Raw genomic sequence first — 17,823 nt, forward strand, 5'->3', positions numbered from 1 at the left:
GTCTCAGGTTTTCCCGAGGCATGACAAATACAGCTACAAGGAGCCACAATTGTGCCTGGCAACACAACACTTGCATTCCTCACACAAGCACCTGATGGGACTCTGTCTTTGGCACTATATCCTACCTGCAACCTATTTTCTGTTACAGTTATTTCAATACAAATCTGGGGTTTATTGTTATTGTTCTTTCCTCAATTTCTTCTGCCATTCATTGCAGTATGTTTATGAAATATGTATTCAGAATAGGAGTCCCCCCAAACTGGAACTATATTGCTTCAGTGGACTATTCCTTATTTTCTGGAAATATTGCCTGTAGGTAGAAGCTCTGTAAAGTTAAAATGTGATTCTACATTGTGCAATATTCCAGAAAACACAATTATACCTACGAGCTAAAGTGAAAAGAAAGAGTTTGTGCATGTTATTACATAAAAATCATGATGAATTTTTTCAAAGCAATATCATGAACATGAAATTTGGAAATAAGAAGCAGGAATGGAATTTTTTTTGTTTTCCATTGAACAACAGTTTTTGCAACCCATCAATACTACAAAATGGAAAGTCCTTTACCTGAAATTCCTAAAAAGAGTGACTGAATGTATATGCCAGAGAAACTATAAATTTAGTGAAAATCAACTATTGCAAAAATGTTTGCAAATTATTTTAAAAAATAATCTATATACTCAGTCTTGCAAAATTATTCAGTGTCAAGTATTCTATACCTCTGTCCAGTTCTGCTATTACTGCCATGCCTTACTTGGGGTAGCTGTAATTATCTCCACAGCTAGATCTAGGAGATAGCCAGAAAAAAATCAAAAGATTTCTTGCCTTTCAAAAGTATTTGTATTATAATCTGTAGTCAAGATGGCTTTACTACTACAAATCATACCCTGGAGAACTGGACAATCAAAACGTGTAACTTATATATGATCCTTCTTGCCCACAATATCCTGATTATAGCATTGTTAAAAAACAGTATTTTACAGGATCCTGGAAAAAAAATTGCTTTTTTCCCCCTTTAGTTATTTTCCTGTCTTTGCTCTGTGTTGTTTTTTCAGTGCTTTTGCTTTTATGGAATATTTTCTATGTACTAAATGGTTTTTCTGTCTCTAATCCCAAAACATCTAAATGGTGCTTTATTGGAAACTAAAATGACTGCACTCTGGTGGCAAACATTCATAATAAAATTTCCAAGCTGAACCAAAAGTGAACAAAGTTAGGGATCAGTGTAAGGATGCTCAGTTATTTGATAATATTTCAAAACAGTCCCTTTTTCCAGAAGCATAGATGTGGTCAGCATAATCTGGACCAATCTTGATGTAAATTGTGGCTATTAATGAAATCGTTATGATTTAAAAATCTCTGTTCTACAGTTACATTAAGTTTATTGCAAAAGAATATTTGCGTTGTAATGAACTATTTCAAAAGGTGCTCAAAGTCATCATTCAGTGCGTGTGCTGAGACAACATACTGGTTCCAGTGCTTGGAGAAAGAAATTAATTGGACACAGAATAATTTTTTCCCCCAAACTTACACAAACAGTCACATCTGCAAGAGGGATTGTAAAGAGGATCCAGAGAACTACAGGTCTGTCACCTTGACCTCCTCGTCAGGCAAGATCTTGACTAAGCGGCATGTGCTGGACAACAAGGGGATCAGGCTGAACCAGAATGGGTTGAGGAAAGACAGGTTCTGCTTTACTGATCTGGTTACCTTCTATGACCAGGTGACTTGCTTAGTGGATTAGGGAAAGGCCGTGGACATTGTCTGTCTAGACTTTACTAAAGCCTTTGGCACAGTCACTCTCAGCACTCTCCTAGAGAAGCTGGCAGCCCATGGCTGGGAGAGGGGCACTTCTCACTGGGTTAAAAAGGGTCTGGGTGGGCAGGCCCAGTGAGTGGTTGTGAATGAAGTCCCATCCAGGCAGCAGCCAGTCACTAGTGGAGTTTCCCAGGGCTCAGCACTGGGGCTAGTCTCCTGTTTAATGTCTTTATCCATGAGCTGGGTGAGGGAATTGAGTGTACATTCAGCCAATTTGCAGATGATGCCAAGTTGGGTGTGACTGCTGGAAGCTGGAGAGTAGGAAAGCTCTGCAAAGGAATCTGGACAATCTGGACTGATGGGCAGATTAAAAAGGTATGAGGTTCAATAAGATGAAGTGCAAAGTCCTATACTTGGGTCATAACAATCCCATGTAGTGCTACAGGCTGGGGGCAGAATGGCTGAAAACCTGACTGGTGGAAAATGACCTTGGGGTGCTGGACAACAGTGGCTGAACATGAACCAGAGTGTGTGCAGGTGGCCAAGCAGGCCAGTGGCATCCTGGCCTGTATCAGCCACAGTGTGGCCAGCAGGGCCAGGGCAGGGATTGTACCCCTATACTTGGCACTGGTGGGGCTGCCCCTCAAATGCTGCGTTCAGTTCTGGGCCCCTCACCATAAGAAGGACAGTGATGTGCTGGAGCGAGTCCAGAGAAGGGCAATGGAGCTGGTGAAGGGCCTGGAGGACACTGCTTATGAGGGGTGTTGAGGGAGCTGGGGGTGTTTAGCCTGGAGAACAGGAGGCTTGGGGGGAACCTTATCACTCTTTACAACTGCCTGACACGAGGCTGTAGCCAGGTAAGGGTCATTGTCATCTCTTAAAGAACAAGTAGAAGAACAAGAGGAGAAGGCCTCAAGTTATGCCATGGGAGGTGTAGGTTAGATGTTAGGAAAAAAAAAAATTGAATGAAAGGTTTCTTAAGCACTGGAACATTCCGCCCAGGGAAGTGGTGGAGTCCCCATCCCTGGAGTTATTTAAAGATGTGTAGATGTAGCACTTAGAGACATAGTTTAGTGGTGAACATAGTTATGTTATGTTAATGCTTGGACTCATTGATCTTACAGGTCTTTTCTAACATCAACCTTTCTATGGTTCTACACACATTAAAAATAGAGCTGATGAGAAATTAGTAGGGTGACAAAAGAAATAAAATGAATAAAGTGAAACAGTTCATTTAAGTACATTAATAGGAATAAACAAGTTCTATTATTCAACAAAGGTATAAAATATTGGGAATTATACACAAGATAGGATAAGAGTGGAATGGAAGCCTTCAAATAAAATTTGCAAGTATGTTTTAAGAAACAAATTGTTAGGCTTTTTAATAATGATACACTACATTTAGGTTATCTTTATGGAATTTTTATGTTTTGCCTTTTTTTCATTTTTAGGTCTTTCTGCAACAGATCAATTTTACATGGGTGCAAATGATTAAACTGAGAACAAAGAAACCTCACTTGATTAGTAACTTGGCTTTGTTTTCTGACATTCCTGGGAAAATCCTAGCCAACAACAACAGAATAATTTTCTCCTTTAGTCCAAACTTCAATATATTATAGAAGGGATCTGAATGAAAGAAAATTCTTCCCATTTACATACTTCTACTAAAGAAAACTATTTCAACATGAAAGATTAAGACAACAATATAAACATTAAGTCCTAATTTTCTGTGCCACCAAGATGTTCGAATTTAACAATTTCTAGCTTGTCAGACAGCCTGTAATAATTGTCTAACACAGCTGTGAGGTAATATTACTTTGTTTAAGATTTTTCAGTGGAAGGTCTAGCTATATTTCCATGAAGCACTAAATGAAAGAAAAAATTAAAAAAAACAACCAACCAACCCCCCCCAAAAAAAAGAAGAGAAAAGGTTCATGTTAAACAAATTCTTTTCATGACCAGGTATAGCTAGGAAAGACTAGAAACATTTCTAAAGCCCCTGACAGTGCAGATTAATGCTGAGTGACAGGTAAAAATTTGGATACAGCAGTTAGTGATATCAATAAAACCTGTATCTATAGGGAAAAAACCCATTGAAAATGTGCATGTAGCTCTCTAGACAGAGACTCTGGTAAACCATGTATTAAAAACCTCATGAGTAAATATGCTGTTAGAGAATTTAAAAAATAACAAAATTATGAACAGAAGAAAATATTCTAACAAATGCCAACAAGAAACAAGAATTACCAAATTCCTACATATTTACTTGCGTACTCATTTTCCCATCTTTGAAAGAAAATTCTTAAATCCATTCTTTAAGTATACCCAAAGAACCAACACAATCAGCAAACTACATCTAATATCTTGTCAAATGAACTTAAAAACAGTATATACATAAACACTTCAAAATCCTCTGAGCTTTGCTATTGAATACCATTTCCAAGTAGAAGAAGCTGTCCCATTTTTGAATGTCTTACCCTGTTGACATGCAGTCTCTATGACTTAGCTTTACAAGAGTTTTGGGTATGTATAATTTTAACTTCTGAAAATTATTTCTAAGTACAACCACAAATGTAAAATAGATGATGCAGTATAAAATCACCAGCCATGTCTTCCAGCAGTGGAACTATTCATCCAAGAAACAGGTATAAGTTCAATTTGGCAATGCTAAATGGCATTCATTTTGCAGAAATTAACTTTTCTTTGTGCATTGTTGACTGTGAATGGAGACCATTATTTTTCATTGCCTAGATAGTGATGCAATTTTCAAAGCTAAATGAGCATTAAAAACATTCATTCCATGCTTCTGCAATGAACAATCTAAGATACCTAATGGCAAAACGAGACATTCCCTTTAATCTTTATGAACATATTCTATTCCCTTGAGGTTAAAATGAGAAAGGAGGGGATAAGCTTGCTATATTTTTGATAAATGTTTTTTTCACAAACAGGAGAAGTCTTGTGCGTGCAGATGCAGCAGCCTGCCTGCTTGCCAATCCCTGAAGATCCAATCATCTTGATGACTGTCCCACAGTTCCTCCCCTTTGGGCAGGTCAGTCTCTTTTCATTCCTCTGTATTATTGGAGGTAAGATTTTGGTGCCAATATAGGGGAAATATGTTCCACCAAGGGGCACAATTCATACACATATGAATGGGTTTCCAAGTACTTGCCTTTGATATCAGCTTACATTCTGGTTATGCTCCTCTACAACAGGACCCCAGACAGGATTTTCTGGAGAAGTGGCTGTACCAATATACTATTTTCCCATAGGTGTTCTTGAAATCTATCTCATTTCAAAATACTTGACTACTGAGTAACAGCAGACAGCATGAGGCCATACGATTTTACTAGCAATGCATTACAAAAAACCAGCATATAGTTAAGCCTGCTAATAATTAAAGTAACTGGTGACCTAAGCGGAATATCTTATATGTTAGAAAAAACTCCACAAAAAATAGTCATTAAATAACACCATAAGCATTGAACCACAGATTATATGAAAAATCTTTCAAGCAATGAGATCAAATATCTTCTCTAGAAGACAATTTCCCAACCTATATGCATAGAAGATTTACAGAATAATGCTGCCTAGGGCTGATTATATGTCTTCATGATTGTAGAGAGTGTTTGTTCAAAAAAAAAAAAGAAAAACAATCACAAGAAAAACAACATCAATCTATTTGGTGCCACTGCAGGTGATTTAACTATTTGTGCATGTATCGAGTGCCATTCAATCACTGTAGGCCACAGAGCTGTACCACATATTTTGAGTGAGGAAAAGTTCTTTCTCTGTCTCCTTCCCACTGTAATGGGGCTTAAAGCATGGAAACAAAAAAAAATGTATATTCATCTGTAGTAGAACAAGCCTCTGATTTTTTATCATAAATCTTATCAAAGATTCATTATCTCTACCTTTAGACAGAGCAACAAATGAGGTCCTAAAACTCATACCTGAAGCCAAGGGAAGGAAAAACTTACACTGCGCAATGGATGAACTCATGGGTACAGAAATCACAAGGCACAAAATATGTGTTAGAAATTTCAGGCTCTTTTGGTGATTTTTAGCCCACCCAGTACGTGGATCCTTTGGGATATTTTGAACTGATCTTACTGACACTTAGCTCTGTTGGCATTATACAGTCTGACCTTAACAGAATAGCAGAGATATATGCAGTCTCTTAGGTCTATATACTGAAGTCCAACTCTCCATATTGAAAAAAGATATAAAAATTACATTTACAGAAAAAGAATTGTGCAGAATTACATTTGCATATGTTTACATGGCTTTGAAACTTGACCTCAATATCTGACAGTCTCACTTCCAAAATAATTATTACCATAAAAATACTTTTATCTGATATTGTTAGTCCACTGACACCCTCATGAAACTGACTCAAAAAATGAAATATTTCTCTCCAGTTCATTACCTCAATTGTTACGCTACCTTCAGGCTACACAGTTTGAAAAAGACGGATCTTTACCACTATTTGGAATTAAAATCTACAGTCATTACCAAGGAAATAATACTTTTTCAATACAGCAAGTTGATTTGTCTAATATTTAACATGGAAGTTTTTCCCCTCCTTTTTCTGTTTTATTGCTTGGTTGGTTGATTGTTTGGTTGTTTTTTTTGACTCTTCATATTTTTATTGTTGTTGCTGTTTCTATTGTGGGGAGTTAGATTTTTTTTATTTTTGGGGGGGAGGGGGGTGTTGCACTTTTATTCTTTATTTGTTTGGGGTTTTGTGGTTTTTGTTGTTTTTTCTTTCCTTGCCCTTGAAAGGCCAGGAAATGAAAAAGAGCTTTGGCAGCATGTCATATCATAAGCTTGGTATAAACCGTGTTAACTCCATATTCACAACGGAGCTTTTGGCAATAGACCTGTTTCTGACCAGTGCTAGTATCAGGCAGAGCTAATAGCTGGCTTTACTCCTATTTTAACTGAATTATAATTTTGGGGAGTTTAATTCTATTTAGTTTTCCTTCTTCCATTTTCAGTAGCGAGTGAGTAAAAAAAATGCTGTAGAAATCATTAAAACTGGGCCTGAACTTTGCTATTTGCAGTACTTAACCACACCATCTCTAGCTGATGTACTACCAGATGATGGCTGGACACTCTTGTGGTAACACTTTCAGGGACAAAAAACCCCAGAATGAGTCATCAGTCCGTGCAGAATTGCATCTTGTTATTGGACCGTGGTACTCCTGTTTAAGGAAGGACTGTATTGTTTGAAAATCTTGACACTACATTCACTGAACATGATTGCTGCCACTTGGCACTACCTTACTGTGAAACAAACTCTCTGGGGTGTGCATTGATTCCATTACTGCATTAATGTAAAATTACCACCACGGATGCTTAATTTCTATCCCCTTAAGCCTCATTCTACCTGGAAATTGTTGGAAGTCACCTAAAGGTGCACCTGTGTGAGGCAAATGAGTGAATAAGGTCAGGTATTTAATTTCTCAGGTCAATAGCTAAATACACCAGTTAAAAAATGGCCTGTCATACAAATTGATTTCTCTAGAAAACAACAGTTTTTAATTGCTCATTTCAAGAAACAGAATTATTCAGAAAGGAGTTTGCAGAGGCAGAAATTTAGAAATGATACAACAATATGAGATACATAGATACTATAAAAAAGAATTTTCACAAATGGGCTGTAGATACTACTTTCTTTTTCAGTTGGAGACATTTTTTAATGATACAAGATCCTGTATGTTGGTGTTTTTCATAGCTTCTATTTGTTTAGAATGTTTTATTGCACTTAAATAAGGTAGATAAGGGAAACACTTTCAATTATTCTAGTTTCCATAGCACCCATTTAAAAATACTGACTGGTTAATTTATTTAACTTTATCTTTAAGGTTACTTAATAAACTGTATACACAAAACTAAGTACTGAATTATGACTGTTACTAAGAGTACAGCTAGGGAATCAAGTTAGGTTTTTATCCCAATTTGTGAAGACTGATAAAGATTCATATAGTAGTTTTCTTCATATTTGGAATTTTCAATCTTAAGCAACAGAGTTGCATTTTCTCAGGATCATTGAGTATGTAGATTTAGAAAAGAGTGAAAAAGTCTAGTCTTTTATGCTCTGTTCACAGCAAGTTTTCAGGGAACGTGAATCATTTAATAAGCTTATTTTATAGTGAGAAAGAAATATGAGCTCTTGAGCATTTACTTCAGGCATTAAGTCAGATGCTGCAGTGAGACCTTCAAAGTGTGCATGAAGTCTTTCCCCTTTAATCAGTGGAGAAAGGTTGAATCTTCTGAAAGCCAACATATTGATCTGATCAAGGAATTGCTGAGACTGCTGCAAAGGAAATTATATGAATATATATAGAGCACAAGTATTAAGAGTATAAAAATTTGCAATTGACCTTTCTCTGTAGTTTCCCTATTCTTTTATCTATTTTTTTCTCTTCTGGAAGCCTTTAGCTATGGATTGTTACATATGGTTTGAGCAAGTAAAGAATACAGAAACAGGAGAGTGATACCGGCAGTGTGTAAATCCTAGGACTTGAAGGATTTTTTGAGAACTGAAAAGAAAATGTGATAGGTGTTCCCTTTCACATAAGTAGAGCATCTGCCCAATCAACAGCATAGAGGTTTGGGGCAGGAAAGACGGATGGCCTACATCTGAGTGTGAAACAAAGAGGATGAGAGCCAGAAGCCAAAGTCATGAATGAAAAAAATATGTGGCAGAAGACAGAACTTAGAACTTCTCTGACCACCATGTTTTACAATCCAAGAACAAGAGTGTGACCAACTGTGCTCCACAGGACAAGGAGAAAAGCATGAATTTTGCCTGTGAAGACTGTTTTCTCACCTGGCCTATTCCCTGGATGATTCCTTGATGATGTTTACGTATTTACAAATGAAGTAGGATACACTACCACTACAAGGAGTGATTCCTGCTTGCCTTCTTAAAGGAGCAAGTACAATTCACACAGTTGCTTAAAGGTGAAATTTTCCTTTGTGAAAACACGTGGTACTCTGGAATAATTTGATGGAAACAGGAGAGAAATCTGAAGGGCTATTTTGGGGCCACTCTACAGGATCTAAATTTTCATATGTGTGATAGGTGCACCTTTCTTTCTATTAAGAGAAAATGCTGAAATACTAGCAGCTGAACTTTTATTAACTATAAATACCCACTTTAAAATCTACACTATACTTTAACACTACACATATTTAGAACAAGAAGTAATTTAATTACAAATGAATTCTGAGTATCTGTGTATACATTTATTGAAATACTTGTTACCTTGCTAAAAATTTTAGACATTTTGTTTATACATTTGTACAAGTAATATCATCTGTGGCTTTTTTTCTGTTTTCTTTAACATACTTGAAAAAAGACCCTTTACAAATTTTAAATAAATTCGGTCTCTTGGTATATTTTAGGCCAGCATGACATTTGTGATATATGAGTCAGAGGATCTCGAGTGCTGCACTGAAGACACACATCACTAATGCTAATACAAAAAAGAAAAGCAGACTAAGGCAGACGCCATTCAGATAAGCAAACAAAGCATATAATGTGAACAAGTATCTAGAAAGTATAAACAGGATTTACAAATTACAAGATGTAAAAGTCTTAGACTGGGATAAAGTGAATGAACCACAATAACAGACAGCAATCCAGCTTGCTTATTTTCTAGCATTCCCAAAGCTCTGTATGTGTACCATTGGTCATGTCTTATAGCTAGACTAAGTACATTTTCTGAAAGGTCCTTTTGGTCACATTTCTAAGTGTCTAGCTAGGACTGGAAAATTTTAAGATACACTCCATATGCCTGAAGGATTCTTTTGTGTTTTCCTAAAATTTCATGGACATGAACAAGAAATGGGAGATTGAAGGTATAACAATAAGGTGTGCAAAGAAAGGAGACAATGGGCACTTTCAAAACATCTTTTGCCATATGGCATCCTAGACTGTCTGTGAAGGCAGAAATCAGTCTGTTTCCTGCCAACGTTTATAAAACTTATGTAAGCAGCTCAGTTTCAAGTTTTAAATGAAATGTTAATTACTATACTAAATCAGATTACTCATCGGAGTAGCAGTGTCACAGCAGCCATTTTTAAGTTGAGAGATAACAGGTTGTTAAAAGTTGATTTATGCATGGAAATATGGTTTACACCTCTTCATTTTTTCATATAATATTATAGCTAGCTGCATCTACCATGCAGAAACACATCTACTTGTTCCTATTTTGTACCTTGTAGGACTTTGACTTCATGCTTATGCAGAATTAAATGTAGTACAATAGAGTTAGGAATCTTCATTTTTTCCTGTGAGCAAGATTAAATAGAGATGTCAGCCTAGTTTCGCTTTGTATTCACTTTTCAGTTGTGTACATGCAGTCCCTTTTGACAATCTGTTCTCAAATATCTGTTGTAATCAGTCCAACTCTCAATCTGATTTTTAATTATTATACTTTATTTATTTTTTATTATTTTATTTGGGTTTTTTGATCATTCAGCTCTGAACCTCTCTGTGTTCACAGGTTTTGTTGACTCACAAAAAACCACTCTTCTTTGCTGTAGATGACCTGAATCATTGAAACATGAGCTAGTCGCCAGGCTGCCTTTACAGCCAGTGGCAGAACTTCCACAAGGCAATCCATGCCTTCATTTTAGATATCTGAGATGATATGAATTGCTTTCCCTTGATTTTAAAGGAAGCTTAGAATGACTTTGGCAATTTTTGTGATGCTTAAAGTAAGTAAAATGAATCCAAGACATATAATCTCAATTTAAAAGAGCGTTGCAAGCGATAGCTACTGAAAACTGAAAAAAAAATTCTGTATTTTTTTTAGACTGCTAGTTTTGCACACTAATGCTGTCATTTTCTCTGAATGGCTTGATCTACTCCCTCTTAAATGCTCTGTCAAAACCAAATTTTATATGGCAGTGTATATCCTCTCCTTTTCATTTTGCTATACGTCCTGGAAATCTTCAATCTTTCCCATCTTTGAGTATTCTAAGTAACTTTGTGATATCTGCACATTTTATAAAACTACTGATCATTGAAACATCCATATTCATAAAATGAACATTAACAGAAAGTGGCTTTTCACATGCTGAAAATTCTCATTTGTTTTTCCTTTCAGTTCTAAATAACACCCATGACAACATATTGCTCTTCAAGATTATTTGGGTTTTCATTAGTATCATCTTAGAGCTGTAAGCTTGATTTTTTGACAACAGAATGTTCTTAAACTATTTTTTTTAAGCTGCTGCCCTTAAGGAAATCTATTTGACAACACCGGGAAAATTTCCCTTACAAAAGAAATCCTTACAAAAGAATCGGAATCTGCCATAGAAATACATATCCCCTAATATTGCTCTCTATTTCCAGTTCCACATTCCACCTCTATCTTTAAAGACAGCTATGCCTGTGGCACTCCAATCTTCCAGTTAGAAATTTCCTTTTTAAGTCAAAGGTTGAATAGTTCTTAATAGCAGTTCACCCACCTTTTATTACATATCTTCAAAAGTCTTAATTGTTCACCTTGATAAGAACTCAAATCAGCCAAAGCACTGAGATGATCTGCTCAGTCTTTAGTGTTCAGAGAAAAATTCAAAAGGCTATTAAAAGCCAAGGTTAATTCTTTAATCTAAAATCAGGAATTTATCTTTAAAACAGACAAAACTGAAAGCTCTTGGTTAACAGAGAATGGTGACATGGTTTAAAAGCTTTTGTCACACTGCATGTTTTATACTTGCAGGTGGGTCTGTGCTTTCAGTGAATTCAGGGACACTGAGGGATAGTGCAAGCTTCTGTTTGTTCACGCTATCATTTTTGTGTGCCTGCTCAGCTGGTCTGGAGGAGGAGGAGGTGGAGGAAGAAGAAGAAAAAGAGCAGGATGAGGAAGAAGGCTTCTACCTCCCATCAGAGGCTTTTATTTCACCTAATCATTTCTTAAAGAAGTGCAGATAATACAGAGTGCAAGGATATACCATATACAAAACATACACCATCTGTCCCCACCATGCACAAACAAAGTAAATGGTTGCTTTTACATTTGTTATGTTTTTCGTAGTGTATTCACTATCCTTGAGAGGAAAGCTAATAGGAGATGGGCCTTGCTTTAATGGAAATGCATTTGAATTGACTGAGCTTCCCCAGTAAAGTACAGATATTGGATTATCTGGATTTGAAACCAGTCTTTGATGTTTTGTTCTGAAGAAATGAAAAATTTGTATTAAAAGCCATCAGAATGAAAAGTTTAACAGGGGCATGGCAACTTTTGGTGTTAGCTATTTTCAAATGTATTATAATGTGGCTTGTGATAGCCTAGTGTATAGTTAATGTACCTTCCATCACTTCCCATTTGTCATCAATTGAGAATGTGCAATGGAAATTCATTGCAGCATGGCTGTTTAGTAACTTTTTAAGCCACAACTACTTCTTTCTGTGTCTTGAAAGAAAGAGAAAATAAAATCCCCTCTGTGGAAGATCTCAGGGGATTAGCATATCTGTGAAACACAATTAGGTGCTCAAATTTTACATCAACTACTATTCAATTAGAAATGTCATTCAATTAGCAATGAACTTATAAACTGAAATTAGTAGAAGGAAACCAAGAACTCACAGTGTTACTGTGAAATTTGCAACTAAACTGGATTTTTTTTTCTCTGACAAGAAGCAGCAGTTCATATGTAGCTCATATTTAGTTCATATTTAGGGTAATTTTTCTGAACTTTAAAGTGATTTGGAAATGAAAACACAGCAAAAAGCATTTAAAGCATATGAAGATGCTGAGGGAATATTTTATGGTAAATAACTATTGATTCAACGGGACCCCTGTGAGCCTCACATCTGTGCCTGGAAATCTCATAGAAACTATTCTAAGGCAAATGGAAGACAGGGAGGTGATTAAAGACAGCAACACAGCTTCACCTTGGGCAAGTCTGTCTAACCAACTTAGTGGTCTTCTGTGATGGAGTGACTGCATCAGTGGACCAGGCAAGAGCTACGGATGCCCTCTGAACTTCTGTAAAACCTTTGACATGGTCCCAACAACACCCTTCTCCCTAAATTGTAGAGGTAAGGATTTGATGGGGAGATTCTTTGATAGATTAGAATTTGGTTAGTCACATCCAGAGGGTAGCAGTTCATGGCTCAGTATCCTGATGGACGCTTGACAAGTGGTGTCCCTCAGGAGTTTGTGCTGTGACAAGTACTGTTTAACATCTTCATCAATGACAAAGGTATCAAATGTGTCCCCAGCAAGTCTGTAGAAGGCACCGACCTGAGTGGTGTGGTTGACACACCTGAATAATGGGATCTGGAAAAGGTCAAGAACTGGGCTCATGGGAACCTCAAGAGGTTCAACTAGTCCAAATGCAAGGTGCTGCACCTGGCTTGTTGCTACCCAACCCCTGGCATCAGCACAGGCTGATTGAGGCCAGCCCTGAGGAGAAGGACTTGGGAATACTGGGGGATCAAAAGCTAGACCTGAGGGCTTGAAGCCCAGAAAGCCAGTTGTATCCTGAACTGCATCAAAAGCAGGGTGAGGGAGGTGATGCTGCTCCTCGACTCTGGTGAGACCCCACCTGCAGTGCTGCAGCCAGCTCTGGGGTTCCCAGCACAGGAAGGACATGAATCTGTTTGAGTGGGTCCAGAGGAAGGTCAGAAAAATGATCAGGGGGCTGGATCACTGTTGCTATGAGGGCAGGTTAAGACTGTTGGGGTTCTTCTGCCTGGAGAAGAGAGGGCTTCAGGTAAATCTTATTGCAGCCTTTCACTATCTAAAAGGGGCCTGTAAGAAAGATGAAAAAACGTTTTAGAGGGCTGTTGAAATAGGACAAGGAGTGATGGCTTTGATCAAACAGGATAACTTTAGACTAGATATAAGGAAAAATTTTTTTACAATAAGGGTGGGTGAACACTGAAACAGGTTTTCCAGAGAGGTAGTGGAAGATACCCCATCTGTGGAAACATTCCCAGTTACATGCCATAGGGCTCTGAGCAACCAGTGAGTTGAAAATGTATCTTCTAACCCAAACTGTTCTATGATTTTATTCTATGAACTATAGGATTTTTCTATTTAGAGATGAATACAGTTAAAATTTGGGTCTCATTTATGCACAATATCTGCTGCCTGAATTAAATGTGTTTGTCAACTTAAAAGAATTGTTATAGATAAGACTTCACATATTTATAAACTCTTGTTGGTATAGAATAATTATTGCTGACCAGTCCAAAACTGCACAGTTTATTCTTTTCAGTTGGGATCAACATAAATATTTCCTAAAACCCACACATACGCAGTCAGACAGTTATGCCAATGCCCTGAGGACAACTACACTAAAACTGAATTATTCCAGATACATTCCTTTCTTGTTAGTGAAAATAAGAAATTATTCCTTACTGATAACAGCCTTCTGTCTCCATCTCAGCATGTCACCTGAGCTCAAGTATTCTGATCAATGATCTGCACCGCAAATCATTTTTTGATGGCTGAACGAGCATGGGGTGGATGAACTCATGCCAATACATCAAGGCACAGAGCTAGGAAGTCAGATTAAACCTATAAATTCATTTCCAGTTTTCACCACTCATTTCTCAGGTTTTTTTCTATTCCTTTGATGGTTTTATAGTTAAGAACAGACCTCCTAAGTGCCTAAAAATACCTTATATGTGGGAAGAGGAAGATAATCAAAAGAAAGACTGTAAAGATTCTGCAGTTACCTAAACCAGCCAGTGCACAGCAAAGTTTCTGATCCAATTGGAATGTTATTGCTGTTTCCCATGTGAAGCCATGAATATGTAGAGACATAGATTATTTGAATGCACCTTCTTAATCTGAATGCATTTGCCTGTTTGATATTTTTTTCACATTTTTCAGAGGACAAACAGATTAGAATGTACTACAATGTGCCAAGCAGCACGGACTGTGTGCTTTAAATAAGTTAAACTTTTTATTTTGTCAGAAAATTTTCATAGAACAAACATTTCAGAAAAAATACTTTCCTTTATAAATTTGTGGAGGGTCTAGCACAATGAAGGACTGACAACTGGAAGAAGCTTTAGGTGGTATTAAAGTACAAACAGTAGTACCACAAAAATAATAAATCACTGGTTAAACCCTACTGCAATGTTTTAAACATTTTAAGGCTGACAGAGTTCTTTTTGGGGAGTTCTTTGAAATGTCTCCAGTACAAGGTTGTGCCTTGTAGTAGTGTCACTCTGTAATAAGAACTGGACAACAATAATAAATATTTACTATTGTAGAGCAGCAAGTAAATATTCAATAGGGACAATCCAACATTTTCCCTGCTTTATTCCACCAACTAATTTAAAAATGACCATATTTTCTTACTCATTCTAATGACTTGCTGAAAAGCTGGCATATATGTGCAGTAAGAAGCTAACTTAAAATCGGAAAAAACATATTAACACCAGAAGTTTTGCTATCAGACAATACATATTTTGGATTTATTCTTGACACACAACTTGCTAATACTTTCCTGGCACTATAAAAATGCAGCTACAGCAAGTTAATTGAACAAAAAAGCTACTAAAAAAAGACAAATTATTAAAGAATAGCTTTTCAAACAAATTTTTAAGTTTAATTTTTGAAAAAACTGCTTTCATTCCAGCTCATTTATAAGTACTAATAAATGCAATTGAGTTGCCAGGTATTTTTATATTTGATGTTTGTTATTATATGACTATTACCTGGCAACTCTTCAGTGGCAAAAAACAAAGTTTGAAAAATAAATCTAAATAAAATTTTGAAACTCTTACACATAGAAAAACTAACATAACAAATTCTATACTTTAATTATTTTGGCAACTAATGTACATTTTTAAAAATTATTGTTTGTCTATATTGATTATTATCACACCATAACATGTGCAAAGACTTTTTTTTTGGGAAAATTGAATATTAAAAGACAATGCCAACAAAATAAACACTTCTCACGCTATAAACTATATGAATTTTAACTCAATTAGCACAATTTCCTAAATTAGCATTTGAAACACTACATGTCCTGGAAACACTCTAAAATATACCTACAGTTCATAGTATTCTGGTGAGTATTTTCTTAATTTTGATTCTAAAACTTTGCATTAGATTTTGAGATGTAATTATGAAGGAATACGACATGTAAGCCATTCTGCATGTGCTAAACCAGAGAGGGGATAAACAAGCAACACATAATCTGGAATGTGATAGAAGCAGTAACCCTATAGTACATACTTGGAACTTCTGATTTTCAACAGGTCATAAATTTGATAGAAGAAATTTCTATTTCTTACCTACATTTCCAGTCATTAGGTATGAATTCTGAAAGTCCATCATTCCCATTCCAACAATGTGTATAAAATCTTCAATCACCTGCATTAACTCCACTGAACCTGGATAGATCTAACAAAGGAAGGTCAGACATGACATTTACTATAATACAAAATGCCCTCAGCTGCAAATTCAAATAAAATCTAAATGCCATCAAAAGCAAATTGAGAAGTAACAGTTGCACAGATATAACAGTCTGTTTATATCCTCATATAAACAGACACTACTTCCCATAAAGTTACGTGAAATCAACTGTGCACTGGAACTGTGGAAAATGTTTCTGCTAAGTCACTGCACTTCTCAAAAACTTAGTGGCCATTACTTTCATTAATGGTTAAAGCATTTCATATTACAGAACAACTCTAATTAAAATATTCTTTCTTCCTCAGAAGATATCTTCAGTAACTTCAGAACTACTGATACAAACGGTAATGCAAATCTTACTGTAGCCTTGACAGTATGACAACCTTTGTTGCATTAGACAACATGTAAGAAAGTTAAATTTTTACTACTACTATTATTTTCATTGCTGATATGGAGTAGTAGAATCATAGAATATTGGAGGTTAGAAGGGGCCAGTGGAAATCATCTGGCTCAAGCCTCTGTGGAAAGCAAGATCAGCTCTAGCAAGTTGCCCAGGAACTCACACAGCTGGATTCTGAATGTCTCCCAGGAAGACGACCCCGTGCTTATCTGCACAACATGTTTTAGCATTCAATCACTCCCACTCCCACCTTTTCTTATACATGAATGGCATTTTCTGTATTTTAATTTTTGTGCCTCGTTTTTTATTCTGTCAACGGACACCATTGAGACTTGGCTCAGTCTTCTTTACTCTTTTCACTTTCAGGAACTTTTTATATTGTCATGTTTTCAAACAAGAGAGTATCAGCTATTTCAGCCTATCCTTGCATATCTAATGTTTTACTCCCCTAAACAACTTCATGATATTTTTCTGGGCTCATGCCATTACTTTGTGTCTTGTACTGAGGAGCCCAGAACTGGACAGAGTAAACTAAAATAAATTGCAGTAGCCTTGGCATTGCTAATGTAGCCTCTCAATTTGGCTTTTAAAATTATAAAACCACATTTTCAAAAAGTAAAATTTATTTGCAAAGCTGAAAGCTTTAAAAAATTTTAAAAATAATTTTTAAAGCTTTTAAAATGTTTAATAATTTTTAAAGCTTAAAACATTTTAAAATATTAAACATTTTTTAATATTTAACAATAATACAATAACAATTCACCAACAAAACAGCATTAGAGATATAACAGTTATTAATAGGACTAAAAGTTCTGTTCATATCACACACATAAAAAAAAATTGGTTTTTATTGCCTGTTATGAACAAGACAATTTTCAGTAGTAGAGTGTCTTGCAATAGCAAAAATAACAGATGACCTGTTCATGGTGGTTTTTTCTTCATATCAGTGAAATGTTCAAATTTCACTTTATAAGCAATATTCAACCCATTCTTTCCACTACTGGGACTGCAGACTCTAAAAAAGCCCTAATGAGACTATAAATTCCAGCATGCTGCTCTCCATCTTCATCTTGCTCTATCTATCTAGATCCACAGTTGTTAGGTTCAGAATAGTGAACTTTTTGCTTTGTTTCCTGTATGGATCTGTTAATAAAAGGTAGGGCAGTAATACTGTTTCGAAAAAGAATTTGTTGTGATAATTATGATCCTAACAGGTTGCAAATGCTGCTTCAGGTGATAGAGACTTAATGTCCATCT

At 36.1% G+C, this 17,823-nt stretch overlaps 1 protein-coding gene across 13 annotated transcripts in view; it reads right to left on the minus strand.

Annotated features, from left to right (window-relative positions):
• The window catches only part of ADGRB3 (adhesion G protein-coupled receptor B3), a 445,578-nt gene that overhangs the window by 201,650 nt on the left and 226,105 nt on the right, over positions 1–17,823 (minus strand). For all 13 annotated transcript variants that reach the window (XR_012579769.1, XM_014264918.3, XM_005483937.4 and 10 more), the window contains one exon: positions 16,046–16,154. Coding sequence is in view for 12 of the 13 variants with exons in the window: in XM_014264918.3 (XP_014120393.1) it covers positions 16,046–16,154 (109 nt within the window). In the remaining variant the exon portion in view is untranslated. The remainder of the gene's footprint in view (positions 1–16,045; positions 16,155–17,823) is intronic.

Source organism: Zonotrichia albicollis, chromosome 3 (genome assembly GCF_047830755.1).
Source record: "Zonotrichia albicollis isolate bZonAlb1 chromosome 3, bZonAlb1.hap1, whole genome shotgun sequence".
Classification (NCBI taxonomy): domain Eukaryota; kingdom Metazoa; phylum Chordata; class Aves; order Passeriformes; family Passerellidae; genus Zonotrichia; species Zonotrichia albicollis.